At 37.4% G+C, this 16,215-nt stretch overlaps 2 protein-coding genes across 2 annotated transcripts; one reads left to right on the forward strand and one right to left on the reverse strand.

The window, feature by feature from the left end:
* Nucleotides 1-80: 80 nt before the first annotated feature.
* On the forward strand, nt 81-8,639 carry ccdc172 (coiled-coil domain containing 172). Its single transcript, XM_026939515.3, has 8 exons — nt 81-263; nt 1,167-1,252; nt 3,745-3,861; nt 5,343-5,508; nt 6,362-6,463; nt 6,554-6,656; nt 7,894-7,975; nt 8,173-8,639. Exons 1-8 carry the CDS (start codon nt 164-166, stop codon nt 8,176-8,178), a joined length of 762 nt encoding a protein of 253 aa, XP_026795316.3. The 5' UTR covers nt 81-163; the 3' UTR covers nt 8,179-8,639.
* Nucleotides 8,640-12,461: 3,822 nt separating this feature from the next.
* si:ch1073-126c3.2 (uncharacterized protein LOC555816 homolog) lies at nt 12,462-15,692 on the reverse strand. Its single transcript, XM_026939480.3, has 6 exons — nt 15,534-15,692; nt 15,236-15,324; nt 14,167-14,281; nt 13,969-14,081; nt 13,511-13,625; nt 12,462-12,784 (listed from the first exon to the last, which is right to left on the reverse strand). Exons 1-6 carry the CDS (start codon nt 15,583-15,585, stop codon nt 12,609-12,611), a joined length of 660 nt encoding a protein of 219 aa, XP_026795281.3. The 5' UTR covers nt 15,586-15,692; the 3' UTR covers nt 12,462-12,608.
* Nucleotides 15,693-16,215: the final 523 nt, after the last annotated feature.

The following is a 16,215-nucleotide window of genomic DNA, read 5'->3' on the forward strand; positions in this document are numbered from 1 at the left end:
ATTCACTGAAAAGAACCGTTAATTCCCAGTGAAAGGTCCTCGCGTGCACGTAAAAGGTGGGCGTGTCCGCGCGTGCAATTTATGAAAAGCTCTCGCGCTCTAAGATTCTCCTTTTCTAATCAAGTCGTTTAGCCAAATTTTTAAAATAATAATTAAAAAAAATATGATTTCAGAGGTTTATGATATGAGTCTGGATTCTTTGTATAAGCAGATTTTGCTCACTGAGCAACAAGTGTCCGAGAACACTCGGCAACTCCATGAAGGTACAGTATGTTAGCTAACTAACTAGCTAGGCAGAAATCTCGCTAATCGCGTTCGTCAGTCAACAGCAAATCTCGCGATATTACAGCGGTTAAGGCAAGATGTCACAATTAATATTTGCCAGTGGATTGCTGAGTTTTTTGTGCGTTGAAACTATTTTTTAAAGTACATTTATTTATTTATTTAAATGAGGATTGGTTATTAAATGATATTTAATAGTTATTAATTATGATTAAATATGCATGAATTTTCATACATAATAAAACAAGCAAACAAAAATATAGTCTTTGAGTATTATTAAAATATTTCACTGCAGAAACACTCTCAAGAGAGAGACTTTTTACAGAAAAGTTTGTTTGAATATCATTTCTTTATAGTTTAATAAAAAAAAAATAGCATATTTTCTGTATAAAGTCTAACATGAATCCAACAATAATCAACATTTTGGGAAATTCCTCCATAATATCCTTCTAACTAGGGATTGGAATGAACATGTAAAATGTCATGAATATGAGTGATAAACAGTTGTCAATATAGTGGAAAAAACCCACCTTGATTTTGATGAAAAGACATTTTTGAGAGAAATATATGACACGAGGCGATTATGACGTGGGCGGAGCTTAAAACCTTCATTAGTTCAGTAGCTACGTTTCAGACAATGCGTTAGATAATGCGTTTTGTCAAGTAGACAAAAAACTGTTGCATAAATTGGGTTGGATTTTTAAGATAACTTTAAGAGATGATGTTAAGGAGGCAATTTAGTCTAAAAAGAAAAAAAAAAGTGACTAAAATTGTCTATCTACCTGTCATGTCGCTTTTTTTGCTCATTAGACCGAATGCAGTTTAGGCATATTTTTTTTGGCCCATGCTTTACCGCACTGAACTTCACTCGTTCTCTCTTTCAGTAAAATCAGCCATCACCAAGGCTGAGGAGAAAATCAAGTCGTTTACTGAAAAGCTGGAGCATGCGCATACCGAGCTGGATGAGAAGGTCAGCTCACTTCATCTTTCTGTTCAGTTAGATGGAGTTCCAGTAATTTCCCTCCTGATTTCTGCGTAGAATGCAGTCATTTATTCGGCAATAGATGCAATCCCAGGACTGTCGTAACACTTTTGCTTTAAAAGACATAAGCATTAGTAGTAAGCGCTCAGGATGCATCAGTATCAAATATCAGTGATATCAAAAACACTTTCTGCAAGCTTCTGTTTCCCAAAAAAAAAAAAAAAAAAAAAGCAGCGCAGTCATACTTACGGGTCCTGTTACAGTGTGCAGGATCTGTATCGTCTTGCATAACATTGGCATTATCCTTAATACCTGATTGGATTGGAAAATAATTCACATTTTCATAAGCAAATTGATTTCAGGCCCAATATTCAGCACCTAAGGAACATCTCAGCTTCTCTAATGAACGTGAACAATATATATATATATTTTATCCTATTTATGATACAGAGATTATATTCAGTGTCATTTTGTGCCGAGAGTAAGAAAGTGAAGTGTTAAAAATGCTTGTAAATCCGACCACCCTCCTCAAAAAAAAAAAAAAAAAATGAAGAGAAGATACATTTGGGATTTTAAAATAAATGTTAAAGTAGTGTTGCTGTATAATCTGATGTCATAATCTGATAATATGATATCATGGACTAATGAGTAGTGACAACACTATATCACTAATATACCGAAAATTGAAACACGATATATATACAGGAGGTTTGCTCACAAACTGTCAAAATGAAAAAAATGAGAATGATGATTTAATGTCTCCAAAAATAACTGAACACTAGAGGAGGAAAAAAATCTGTAAAAATGTTAGTGTTTTACAATTGTAAAGTTTTAAATCAGTACAAAACCTGACCATCAAGTCAACTGCAGGTTAAGTTTGTAAATGTTATTTAATAATTTACTAAATATCTCAGAAAAGTGCATCACTGGTTACAGTATCGATATTCTCTCATCATATCACCCAGCTTTACTAACCAGACACATCACTGCTATGTAGTGAACAGAACAGAAGCGCTAAACAAAGAAACGGCAGGATCCGGCAGGATCGTAGTTTTAATCTCACCTGCGTGGACATTATCCTCGTAAAAGGGGTGATTTGTTTTATGACTGAAACTCTTCATCTATTCGGACGGCTTCATTAAAGATGAAGAGGATCGATGGGATGCGGCAGTGCAAAATCAATGGCTTGTTTCCGCTGGATTACATTAGTTTGGTTAACCCTTTATAGAGCCTGGGTTGTGCTCTTGTAGCCGTGACAGATGTGTTCTAGACGAGGGTTTTTAATTGTGCAGTTATGGCTCAGCGGTTAAGGTTCTGGGTTATTGAGCAGAAGGTCAGCAGTTCAAGCCCCAGTACTGCCAAGCTGCCACCGTTGGACCCTTGAGCAAGGCCCTTAACTCTGTCTACTCCAGGGGAGCTGTACGCTGTATCATGGCTGACCCTGTGCTCTGACCCCAGCTTCCTAACAAGCTGGGATATGTGAAGAAAAGAATTTCACTGTGCTGTAATGTATCTGTGACAAATCAAGACTTCTTCTTCTTCTTTATTGTTGGTAGAGTTCATCTTCTTAGAGCTTTTGACATGCTGCATGGCATCACCAACAAGCAGTACATCAAGCAGCCTGCTGGAAAGAACGGGAAGTTTTTACCATATATGGCAATTCGGGGGTGTTTCTTTATGCAAATTAGCATTGCCATGCACAAGTAGAGCAAGTCTGAGTGTATGGGATTTTTCGACGTCCATTTTGTACAGTTGTGAGTACTCGTCTGATAAATGCCTTACTTACTACCGCAACATCAATTTTAAAACCCCAGATGCGCCTTCTTTTTTTCAGTGTATCTTCAAGTTGGATTTACAAACATCAGTCATTTTTAACACTTCACTTTGTCAAAGACCTGAGTTCAGGACCTGAGTACTGGTTCTCCGCACACTTTTAATAAACGAGGTCCCTAAGGCATACAGAGACAACGATAGCGTTTGATCAGAAAATAACGTTAATCTGCGTTAACATTAGACTTGAAGCTGAGAACATTCAGTAATGTACATCTCCTTCACTGGCTGTCTAGAGCGTAATATGAGAAAACTCTTTTTTTATGGCTGTCTTTTCCCTGAAAGACTGCTTACTCAGTGAAGCTACGTTTATCCAAGTGGACAGGTTTGTGGTTAAAAATCGAGCGTGTAATGCAAAGGAAGGACAAACATTTAAATAAAATGTAAGATAATATCTTTCTGACTTTGCTAATTATACATAACACTGATGTTTGGATGTTAGATAGATACATCTCCAGCTACAACAGCTAAATTATTTCAGTGGAAAAGGTGTGTGAGGGCATCAGATACATTCCACTATTATTTTCAAAGAATATTTGTTCCCACTGTATTGAAACCTTCAGACAAGGCGTGTTGATAATCACGTGAAATGTCATGTATCATAGCAGTGTTTTGGTTGTAGATTTGTAGAGACCCGACTCTGTTCACAGGCTCAGCTCGAGTCTGAAATTACGCTGCAGCTGAATTTGATCAAGAGACAACAGCAAGAAATAGAGAAGAAGAAAGAGGACTTGCTCGAGCAACAGAATGGGCTCAGACAGGAGATGGTGCGTACAGAGTTATTACTATAGTTATTTCAGTTTCAGCAATTTGTTGCCAATATGAAGTGGTGAAACAGGAAGGGAAGCTGAAAAGCAGGCAGTTGGGAAAACAAATACAGGCAGAGGTAAGATAATGAAGATCCCAAATGAGCCATGTTCTTAAATCGACGTTTTAATGGGGGTGAGAATTTATGATGGAGTCTAAATGATTTCTCAGTTAAATGTTTTGCATGCTTGGAAATCACACTGTGTAAGATGTTGTAGTAAATTCTAAGATGTTACAAAGGCTGTTGTAATTCTGTATATTTATTAGGTTCTCAATCATCAAAACTGTCAGGAATTAAACACTTACAGGAAAATAATCAACAGTGAGGTTGTGTGATGTGAGCAGGCATGAAGCAGAGTTACTGTTACCACTTCGAAGTTGATTATTTTCCTATAACAACACATCCTGTGGTGTTTTATTCCTCTTATTCCACAACATTTTGCTAATGATTGCATTTTTTTTTCAATTTACTACTAAACAGTGTTGTGCTTTTTATCCATTTTTAGTTACATTTGATGTTGTGGAACGCCCAGGAGACAATTTAGTTCCCGTTCTCACTTATGTTAGAGCAGCTACAGGCAGACGTTCCCTCACCCACCTCCCTTCTTTTTCCCTGAAGTTAATAAGACAAAACAATGCAGCTTGTCATGTTACCGAGAAAATGTTAAAGCGGAACGTCTCTGCTTTACAGTCATCTCAGTGTTATCTCTGTACCATAAACATTAGACACGATGTTTAAATGTTCACTATTATAGTGCCCAGAAGATTGTAATAAATTAGAGGGGTCACATAAACACACACACACACACACACACACACACACACACACGCACGCACGCAAATTTGACAGCAGTGATGCTTGATCCTGCAGCTGAAACACAGTTACTGAGACTTTAGTTGATCAGAAATCAATAAAACCATTCAAATGCATCATTTTATGAGCAATTATTTGGTTACATTTCATTTTATTTGCTATTAAATATGATATTATTTATCTTTTTTATATTTAAATATTTTCACATTCTAAATAATTAATTTTTATGTTTAGATATTTTAATTTTTTAAAAATTTATTTTGTAATCCTATTTTATCTGAATTACTTTTTTATGGTTTTGTTATTATTTTTAGAATTATGTATGAAGTAATTTATGAAAGGTGCTTTTGGTATTGAGTCCTAGTTGTTTTTTTTTTGTTTTTTTTTTTGTAATAAGAATTTGTCCATAAATCATGAATTGTAATAGCAGACCCGAACCACTAGAGGTCAAAATTGGACCAGATTTACTATCATTTTTTCAGATTTGTTTGCCCGAATGTTAATATAACAAAATATTTGTTAGTTTTTAGGGGGTCAATAAATAATAAACGACAATAAATAAATGAAAATGACACTTGTTTGCTTGCTTTTCTATTTGTACGGTTGTCTCTATTGCTAAACCCGAAGGAGCGAATAAACAGAGAGGCAGCAGAAGAGAAAGAGAAGTTCATGAAAGCGATCAGAACCTTCAACAGCGATTTTAACCTGCTGAGAAAGAGGGACACTGTGTTCCAGAGTCAGACCAGATCTGAAATCCAGAGTCTCCAGTCGGAAGCCGAGGCACTAACCACAGGTAGATTGACGTCATCCTTACGGAGTTTACGACTCGGCTTCTGTTAATTGCACTCGTTTTAGTGAGCGGGAATTAAATGGGCATTTCCAGGATTACAGATGTGACATCTGAACTCGTATTGAACTGTCTGCTCGAGCTCAGGATACTGCACCTGGTCATGTGACCTTCTACAGAACAGAAATATTTAGAAGTAAGATATTCATTTACATATTATAGGTATATCACAGCACTGTTGAATTCTCAATTCTGATTAGTCAGAAGGTGTTGATTAATCTTCTATAACAGTATTTATGGAAGGGGTCTCCAGTGTAAGAGCATCAGACAATTCTTACATAAATAAGAAATTGTAATCATTGGAAAATGGCTGTGGTATAAGACGAATAAAACACTTTGGGAAGTGCTGCTATAGGAAAATAATCAATGTTGGGCTGGGAACTATAACTCTGCTTTATCACACCTCACTGAAGTTGATTATTTTCTTATAACAGCACACCCCCAAATGCTTTATTCCTTACATAACAGTGTTGCAGAAAACATGGTGCATATATAATAATTAAAAAAGCTTGAGTGAACACAAAAGCCATTTAAAAAAATATGCGTATTTTGGTATATATATTACAGAAAAAACTGAGTGTCTGAAAAAAGTCCTTCATGGAATATAGGGGTCACATGACTGTGGTTAGCTGTTGTATGGAAGAAAATGAAATGGGAGATAAAACTTAAGCAAAGTTGATAGCTTTATCCTTAACTGCATAACAACTTCTTTTGGCCTGGATAATTTGACACCTTTCTTTTATTACCATCACTGTATTTACTATAAAAATCCTAATTGTACAAGTCCTCATATTCTTAGAGATGGAGAGGATGAAGCAAGAAAACACTCGGCTGATCTCTTTGCAAACAGAGCGCGAATCTTTAGCAGCAGAGCTCCAGGGGCTGCACTCACATCTAGCAGGTGAAGGAGAAAGCAGGACACTGCTTCAAACACTCCATTACTATTTAAAGTGCTGACTGAAAAGGGTTTCAATATTGCACATGTGCACAGATTTGGAGAGGGAGCTGGAGGAGGCAGTGGCTCTCACAGAGTCCCTGAAGACTGAAAGGCAAATGGCCATTCAGAAACCTCTGACAGACAGCACCTGCCTCAGGTAAGCAAATGTAAACTCGAAGGCTCCTGCTAAAAGCCACTGTAAGCACTGGAATGTAATGAAAGGCTTGGTCAATATGTCAAATACCCATCAGAGTGTAGAGCGATTTATTTACCCTGGACCATTTTCCTTTTAACCCACAAACAGCCCCTTCGTTCATCTCCTTGTCCGTCCTCCTCTCGATAAGCGTGTAAATAATACAACACCAGGCCCATCCCTTTAATTAAGCCTTCGATATATATTATCCTGGTTATCCGGTCCAGAGTCAGGCAAACGGATAAACACCCCCTTCACAACAACATCTGGTTGGTATATCATGTCCTCGATGAAGGGGTGGGGATCAATAGGTAGCGTGTCTCTGGCAGGAAGCTTCCCCCACAGCTGTGTAAATCATATGTACGGCCATCGATGTTCGCACAAATCTCTCTCATTAACAGCAAGCCGGATTAGAGCCCTGGGATGTGCTGAAGATGCGGCCAGCGCAATCGTTCCTCTTCAGTGTAACCATAAATCACTTTCAAATGGCTGTTACTTCATGCACGGCCTATCGATTGTGTGAAATCCAATGCTGAAATGATGCCTGTCTTTTGAAACAGGCAGCACGTAAACAACTGGGTTGAATTAAATGGATTGGGATTGGATTGGGAGGGAGTAAATTCACATGAATCATGAAAAAAACACGCTAAGACTTCTCAAGGAAATCAAGGTGAAACACGGAACAGGTGATCACATTAGGGTAATCAGGCAAACCCAGAACAAATGCATGTGGAGTGAAGTCACAAGAGCATCACTTTTCATGCTGGGACACACAGCACTTGCAGAGAGGGTAAATTCGTGACATGTTTAACTAATAACTAATAATGACTTGTAATATTTATAAATAATAATAATAATAATAATATGATAAATATTACATTACAGACAGTTAATTCCTAAATAATTACTACAGAGTCACACTGCCTCACTATTACTGTTGCTTGGCACACTCTTAAACAAGCAAACAAACAAACAAACAAACAAACAAATAAATAAATAGCTATAGCAATCTTGTCCACCATTTTGTGGTAAAATTCTGTTTTGTTCTCTCTCTGCCTGCTTGGATTTTCTTGTTACCTCTGGAGTTTATTCAAACTGTAATTGGAGGATTGTTTTTAAGTTCAGCAGAAGATATAATCTGGCTCTGACGAACAGTGCGTGTGTGTGTGTGTGTGTGTGTGTGTGTGTGTACACACTGAAGACTGAAGAAAGAGCTAGAGGCACATAAGGAGCTGGAGATGCTGCATGAGGCCCTCAGAGCGGAAATTCAGTTCTTGCGTTCGGTAATTGTAATTATTACAAATACAACAAGGCAAGATTTTTGTCATCGTAATAGTTTTTACTTATTTTCATAAACTCATAACGGCAGATGAAATCATCTTTGACAACTTGACATGGATATTCATGAAAAAAAACTGGCAACATTAATAGCTGTCTGATTTAATCTGCTCTTGAAATGGTGATGTTCCTCTCTCGGCAGAAATGATCACAGAAGGCGAGCGAGTGCTGAGATTCTCGGACTGCTGTTGTTCAGCAGTTACCTGTGAGTTTGATGCTCCTGGAGAATCTGATGTTCTGTTTTGACAGTTTATGGTTTGTTGAAGATTTCAAGAATAATATGCAAAGCCCTTCAGTGCAGATTTGTGTTTGTGCGTCGTAATGTTCACTTTTTTCTTGAAAAAGAAAAAGAACATCGGACCACTCTACAGCTTGCTTTTGAGTACAGGTTTCTGTTAGGAATCTGACTTTGCTCAGTGTAAATCTGTGAAAGGCTTCCCTCTAGTGGATGCAACTGTAACAGACAAGACGAAAATACAGTCCAATTCATGCTAATAGTAAGAAACTGTTGTCGTTGATGTGTGGCGGAAAATCCATCAGTCCCAGTGTATCGAATATATTAGTGCATATTATTAGTTTTAATTTATTTAGCCATATCCAGTACTGAGATATGAGATTACAGATACAGTGAAGACACAGTGTATTAGATATTTGTGTTTGATGAGGTTTTTTTCATTCATCGGCTGCCATCTAGTGGCCATTAACTAACAGTACATTCAATAAATAAACAATACACAGTGTAAATGAGTGTAGACTCTACATAAGAATGCCTACAAACACTCTTACTCTCTCTGCACACACTCTTACTCTCTCTGCACACACTCTTACTCTCTCTGCACACACTCTATCTCTCTCTGTTAGACTTGCCAGTAAGCAGTAGGATGATAAATCTTGATTCTTTTTCTTCATCTTTTTCAGTATATATCAGACTGCCTTTATAGTATGAAGTGGAACATGTTGGCTAAAGGTTATGATCAAATGTATTATTATTTTTGGCACTTTTTTTTTAAGCAATATCATTTGTAATCATTTAATTTTTTGGGTGCAGGGTTTCTCAAATAGAGGCACTATGTGCACCCTTAGAGGTAATTGGAAGCACATCAAAGTTTACGTAACAAAAGGAAAATTGACTTTTAATGGGATAAATAGGAAATTTACAGTATTTTGATGTAATCTGATACTATTAAGACAGTTTTAATCAGTAAAAAAAATTTAAAATTACTGAGCAACGAATCGACTTTGTAATCGAACGCAATTTGTTGTCATGCGGTAGAACGTCACTGCGAATGAGACGTGAAAGCAAAACGAACAAGTCGCTTACTAAGATACCGATCTTTTACAAATAACAATGCAAGACCTGCTAAAAATAACACACTGAATAACCACAACTGAAACTTAAAAAATATCACTACTTCCAGTGGGGTTTAGATCAAAGTAGGTTAACTGTCTCACCATCTATTGTTAAATAAATCAAATAATTGTTATACACTTATTTATCGTCAGGTTATATATGTTATGTTCTTTGCCTTTTAGTTTTGAAAAACAATGTAATGCCACCGTTTTTTGTTCTCTGACTTATTCTCATTAGAACCAAACTAGCACTGGTGCTTTCAAAAATGCATTTATTTTAAGACATGTTCGTGGTGTATTTTGGTAAAAAAGTGGTTAGCAATTTTACAGAACTGTATATCTGTGTGATATGTTTTTGTTTTTGTGAGTTTTTTTTTGTATGTATTTATTTTTTATTTTATTTAATTTTTTTTTTTGCAAAGGTACATAAGAGTTCAGCTAGACATGAACATTGAAATTCAAATCAGTCAAATGTTTAAAAATAATAATAACATTACTAATACTAATACTAATGTCACATCGACTAACACACCTGATTTCTGGAGTTACCTTAGTGTGTTTTCTGAAGGTAGCGTACCAGCAGGAGCTGTAAACCCGCTCTGTGACACCCAGTGGGCGGATTATCTCTGAGGCCCACCGAGACGCCGGATTGCTTTGTTTCTCTCTTGCCTGTGCGTAATTAATGGGCTGTAATCATGTAGAGGATGATGTGTCACGCTCTTGAAGAAACTCTCCACCCCTGCAATTAGAGCTATTATACTCATAGCAATCAAAGCTGCTTCTATAAACACTAGTGTCTCGCAAATATTTACCCGCTTGTTGCTCATCATGTAATTGGGGCAAGACATCCATCCATGTCTCTGAATCGCACAAATTACCAGGTGCTGATTGCAGTTTATTCAGTGTGAAACTCGTCGCACACATGTACACTACTGCTGCGTGATTTAACTAAGGGCTTTTTTCTTTTTTTTTAAATCATGAGCATGCAGATTGAATTTTGAATTTGTAGTGTCCATTCAATGAACATCCACTAATTAAAGTTAACTCGTCGCTTACTCTCATTGTACGCTAACTGCAAGTCTGGCCACTAGTAGTGCTGTTCAGTCTATAATGTACAAGCGGCTATGCTTCCTGCAACACATGATTAACTCAACTTACACCCCGGCGCTGCTGAGTTCTCGATTCTGATTGGTGTTGATGTATTTTCTGTACCAGCAGCTCTGACAGTGGTGCAGCTTCAAGACAAATCACAGGTTTATATTAATCTACTTGTTCTAACATGTTATCGTTTTGTTAGTTCTGGCTAATTCACAGGGACTTTTATGGAGGAGGGGTCGCACTAGGAGATGCATTTCTGGAAGGAGTCTCCAGTGTCAGCACTTGGTAACAGTCAGAGGTAAAGCAGTATGTTTAAGTTTTGAGGACAGAAAACATAAACAAGGTGTGTTTTTTTTTTTTTTTCTTTTCTTATTAACTATAACTAAAAGAGAGGCCGGTGAGGGAATGACTGGTTACAGCTGCTATAACATGAGTAATGACAGGAACCGACTTGTTCAACAGATATTCCAATGTTCTTTAATAAATAGTTATAAAATATGTTGGCTAATTGCTGTGGTTTAAGAGGAATAAACCAATTTCGGATTTTCTGACACCATCATGTCATCAATTGTTGTTGTATAACAGCATGTCCCCAAGTGTTTTATTCCTAACGTAAATGTTAGCACCCATAACTTTAAAACACCTGACATTCTTCATTTTCATGTGATATCCAGTGTACAGGAATACACAGCCTGAATATGTGAAACAGCTCTGTATATGTTCTGGGAGAACGAAAATGCACTAATTTGCTAAATAGCCACAAGATTTATAGCTCGATTGTTTTATATCCACCCATGTTAATACCACCCAATCTGTTACAAAGCTCAGCAACGAACTCTCCATGCTTTATAGCTTAATGAGCATTTATGTGATGGAATATCCACAAGACCCTCATGGGCATCTGTCACAGGCTGGAGAGGGTAAAAAACAGGAATAAACAGCAGGCCAGAGGGCAGACAGTCGCCATGAAATCCGGGAATGAGCACAAATCAATTTCAGTATCGCACTTCCCCAGGGTGCGTCACTTCATTGGATCAGACAAGGATTAGAGTTATACAGCAGATGAAGTGAATGCACTGAGGTTAATATGTTTCTTTTCTGTATAGATTATGGAGTGATGTTCCGAGATAGTAAAAGATTAAAAAATTAATACTACTGAAAGACGTTCCTGATTACGGAACAGAAGTGGAATGAGTTAGATCAGGGATTTGATTTATGTGGGATTTATTTCATATCAGTAATATGATGTTTACACAGATTGTAATTGTGATTTCTGTGTTTCACAGATATACTGAAGTTTGCTAAAGGAGAATCAGGGTTCTATTACAAGCGCTATCCTGTAACACAAGCGCTATCCTGTATCCTGTAAGGCCCTCAAACCCTGATTTTTTAAAATAGATATGCACGAAAGCACACTTTGCTATCATTTGGGACAAAAAAAGGTTTATAGAAATGTATGTAATTAAATTAGGTAACTAAAATCATATGATCAAAAAAAAAAAAAAAAAAAAGAGCACTCATGAAGGGTTCATATCTAACTGGAGCAGAAAATCAATAAGAAACAATCAGAAGGGGGGAAACAGACTCGAAACACCAGTGAGGAATGAATGCTAATGAGATTTGTCTGCTTTCTAGCTGATGTAGTTGAAATGGAAAAAAGTTATTGGCTAGCTAGCTAGTATGTAGAGTAAGAAGTGAAGATGCTAGCTTGTTACGACTTTAGCCTGGTGACTTTCACCAGTAGCCTCATGATCTATTAGTCATTGTTCAAGTGCGTTTTAACTAACTGAAAGTGATGCGGGTAACATTTTCATCTTGACTATATACTATAACTGGCTAATTTTTTCCAGTCATGAGTACATTATGTTCGCTAAGGTTAAGAGCTCGCAAGTATTTCAGGGCTACAATAAGCGTATTTCCACCATTATTTATTAAACAGTTTTGAGCCCCCAGATGTTCACAAACCACTGGACTGACACCAGATTACTGCACATGGTTATAGTTTTATTGATGAATTCTGTATTAGGTGTGACTTACACACGTGCATTACAGTTGTAAGCTCAACACAGTGTTAATTATAGAATTCAACTTCCTTGCTCCCGGCTTCCAGTATACCAGAGAAAGGTCATTTTATCCACACATAAGACAGCACTGCGTGTAAGGACCTTTAATATTTTTATCTTTCAGCTCTTTTCGGAACGTGTTAATGATCTCCTTCTCTAGCGTTGAGTTACTTTTAGTCGTCAAGCAGTCCTGGTTCACGGGGAAGTAGGCCGAAGACGCGCCTGCTATTTGCGTGTTGGACTCTGTAGAGTGAAATGAGAAAACAATTTAATAAAAATCATAGCAGTTATGCTACATTAAAGGCACTTTTCACTTCAGTATAGCCTTGTGTATCTAAGTACACTATATTTAAAAAAAAAAAAAAAAGAACATTATTATTGTATTCAACACTTTAACACTTCAACATGAAAAGCCGGAAGCATCTACGCGAGTTTAATTAGTGCGTATAATGCGTGATGACAAAACACTAAAATTTCCGACTCGCTATACTGCTCATGGAATAAAATCTAAAATTCTCAATTCTAATTGGTCAGAAGGTGCAAGACACAGGTTTATATTAAAGCACTTGGTCTGATTTGTATAAGTATTGTTTCTGTAGTAACAGCAGATTCACAGGGATTTGAATTCTGGAGACGTTCCACATAAACTAGCTGTAAGGAGTCTCCAGTGTCAGAGCTGTAATTTTAGGTTGTTGTGACAACTTTAGGTGTTGGCTACTAACTAGCTTGTTTTGTGGCTGTTCCACAACAATAAATGTAACCATAAACAGATAAAAAAAACTTGATGTGTCATTCTATAATAATAATAATAATAAAAGATAGATTCATAGATCATAGATAGATTCAGAGAGAGAGAGGCAGGAGACAAGCTTTAGGATAAAGCTCAGGATCTAATGTGCACTTATTATTATTTTTTTCTCTCGACGACGGAAATCTTGCCGAGTTGACCAGCGAGAAGGTTTTACTCACTGCCACAGATGGCCAGCTTGTTGCCGCCCACGTACTGAGTTGTCCAGTTGTAACTAGTGGCGTTGCTGCATTCCTCATACAGCCTCGAAATCCTCAGGAAGTTAAAGTCATAACCCTGAGGTGAGGAGCGCTCTATGTTAATGTTTAATGGTAAGTTTTTCCTCATGTACATTCAAAATCAAAGCATGAGAGCCATAGAAATTTTTACAAAAGTTACAAAATATAACAAGAAGTAAAGCCTCTTCAGTAATACAGCTAGGTTCATAAATGTGTATGTTTAAATATGTACATATTCAGTGCAATGAGAGAATCTAATTGTGAGCCTAAAAAAGAAGTCTAAAGTCCCATAATTTATCCACAAGGGGGTGCTTTTGTGTTAATTTCCCTTTTTTTTTTTTTTTTTTGTAAAGGTATGTGTATGTGTAAAGGTCAAGAGCGTGATGGTTTTTTTTTTGTACCTTGTTGCACATCGGTTTACAGAAACGCTTCCCTTTGGCGGACACACACACCAGCCCTCCTTTACCCCCAACTGCTGGAGCTGGGCATTCCTTAGGCGTGGCATCCTGACACACTGTGGTTTAAAAAAAGCGACCTTGTGCTTGATCAGAGGACATGAATAGGCCACCAATATTACCAATATTCATCATATTATTCACCTGATTTTTGATTTTTATTAAATATATGCACCAGTCGGTTCAGGTTGTTGAGTATTGCTGTGTTTTGGCTTTCTGTCCAATTCACAATGAGATTTTCCATACACTTGTCTGAGATCTGGAGAGAAAAAAAAAATAACGCACAGTTATGGCACAGTTTTCATTTCCAGTTTCACCACAGCGCTGTCGAATTCTCGTTTCTGATTGGTCAGAAGGGGTTGATCAATTTTCAGGAGTTCCAGCTACAAGGTTTAAATTAACGTGCTTGTTCTTATACGTTATGGTTTCTATAGTAACAGTGTACACACTTGTAGTAACGTTTTCTGTAAGGAGATGTTTATTTCGCATTTATGGAAGGAGTCTCCAGTGTCAGCACTTTGGAACAGTCAGAAAATAAAGGTGAAACTTTAAGATTCCGACACTTTAAAGTCTTCAGGAGAGAGAAGTTTACACTTTTTGGTTTCTCTGCTGCGTTTATTAGTTTTAATAACTTCATAAGAGAACAAAATAGAGAGTTGTTAAAGGGGAGGACAGTATTTTTATAGCGGTTATAATGTAAGTGAGAACTGGAAAGGACACTCCACATAAAAGGATTAAAAATATGATGTTTTGTTCTTTAATAAGTAAAAATAAATGTTAGTGATGACACATTGCTGTGGTATAAGGAATAAAAGACCGTACGATGTGTTGTTATTGAGAAATGATCAACTTTAGTTTGGCATCAGCTTGATTACGTCACCCCGTCACTGTCTATTTTCCTATTAAAGCACACCCCCAAGCTTATTGTTACTTACGTAGCACATTTACCAAGAGTAGGTATTTAGTTTATTCTATTTATTCTATGTACGTTTGAGTTTAACAAAACTAAAACTGCCTGGAAAATTAAAAGTCTTGATTTCACAGAGACACTTCTGTTTTCAAGTGTATGTGTTTAAAATCCTAATCTAAATACAGCCCCAGTCTTCAAAATCTTAGCTTAGCAAAGCGTTCGAGCGCCGTTTGAAGGGCAGCAACGAGAAGTCGATGCTCATTTGTACATGTTAAAGGAGCAGAAGTGAATAGTCAGCAGTACCTTCAGCTTCTCCATGAACTCTTCATAGGACCAGTTAAAAGAGGAGCAGTCGTCTGGTTCAAGAGTCTGAACAGCAGCCGAGGAGAGAACTTAGCAAAACACACACACAATAACAATCAACCTGTCGTCACAATGCATTTAAAGTGCCTGTGGGTTCAGGCCTGCTGAAACGAAAGGCTCATTTTCCATTTCAAGAGAAGTGCTCGGTGCATCCTGTGTACTCAGTGGTATGCCTCAGGTGTGTGGTGGCGTTCAGAAAAATACAAATACACACATGGATGTTAAGTATGAAACGTACCTATAAGCAGGGAAAGCAATTTCATTGCTATGGCTCTCATGTTCATGTTCATGTTCGCTGTACCGTGTTCCTCGTCCTTTTCAGAAAAAAAAAGTCCCAGCTCCTTCTGTTTGCTTTTTTGGGGCCATGCAGAGTGTCGTTTATGTACTTTCCCAGATTACGAAACTTTGATCGGAAATGCGATTTTGCAACAGTAGTCGAGCGCTAAAGCCTCACACTGTGAGTGCAGAAGTATTGCCTAATTATATCGTGATATATCTTTAATTTAAGGATATAATTTTCCTTCCTAGACACAAAACACACCCACGTAGTTTCCTTGCCCAGCATGCGAAGCTTAAGTTTGTGTGCTGTTTGTAACTTGCTGAAACTCCGACTTTATCTTCGTAATGGAGATGAATTTGAATTAGATCGTTTGCAACGTGCGGATCTAAGTTCGGAGAAAGCACAGTGCGTTTTGGTGTGCGGAAATTCTGCTCAGCTTGACTGAGTACGTTTCTGATTTTCTGACAGCACGTGTGTGTGTGTGTGTGTGTGTGCGTGCATGTGTAGGTGGATGAAGCTCTCTTCTATCTTGGCTCAGTCTGACAGTGGCAGGTGGGGAGGAGCTGACTGTTGGCAGGGTTTCTCTTTTTTTTTTCACCTCTCATTCTCTCTTTATTTTTTTTTTTGTGAAAGACATACA

The sequence above is a fragment of the Pangasianodon hypophthalmus genome, chromosome 3 (assembly GCF_027358585.1).
Source record: "Pangasianodon hypophthalmus isolate fPanHyp1 chromosome 3, fPanHyp1.pri, whole genome shotgun sequence".
Taxonomy (NCBI): Eukaryota; Metazoa; Chordata; class Actinopteri; order Siluriformes; family Pangasiidae; genus Pangasianodon; species Pangasianodon hypophthalmus.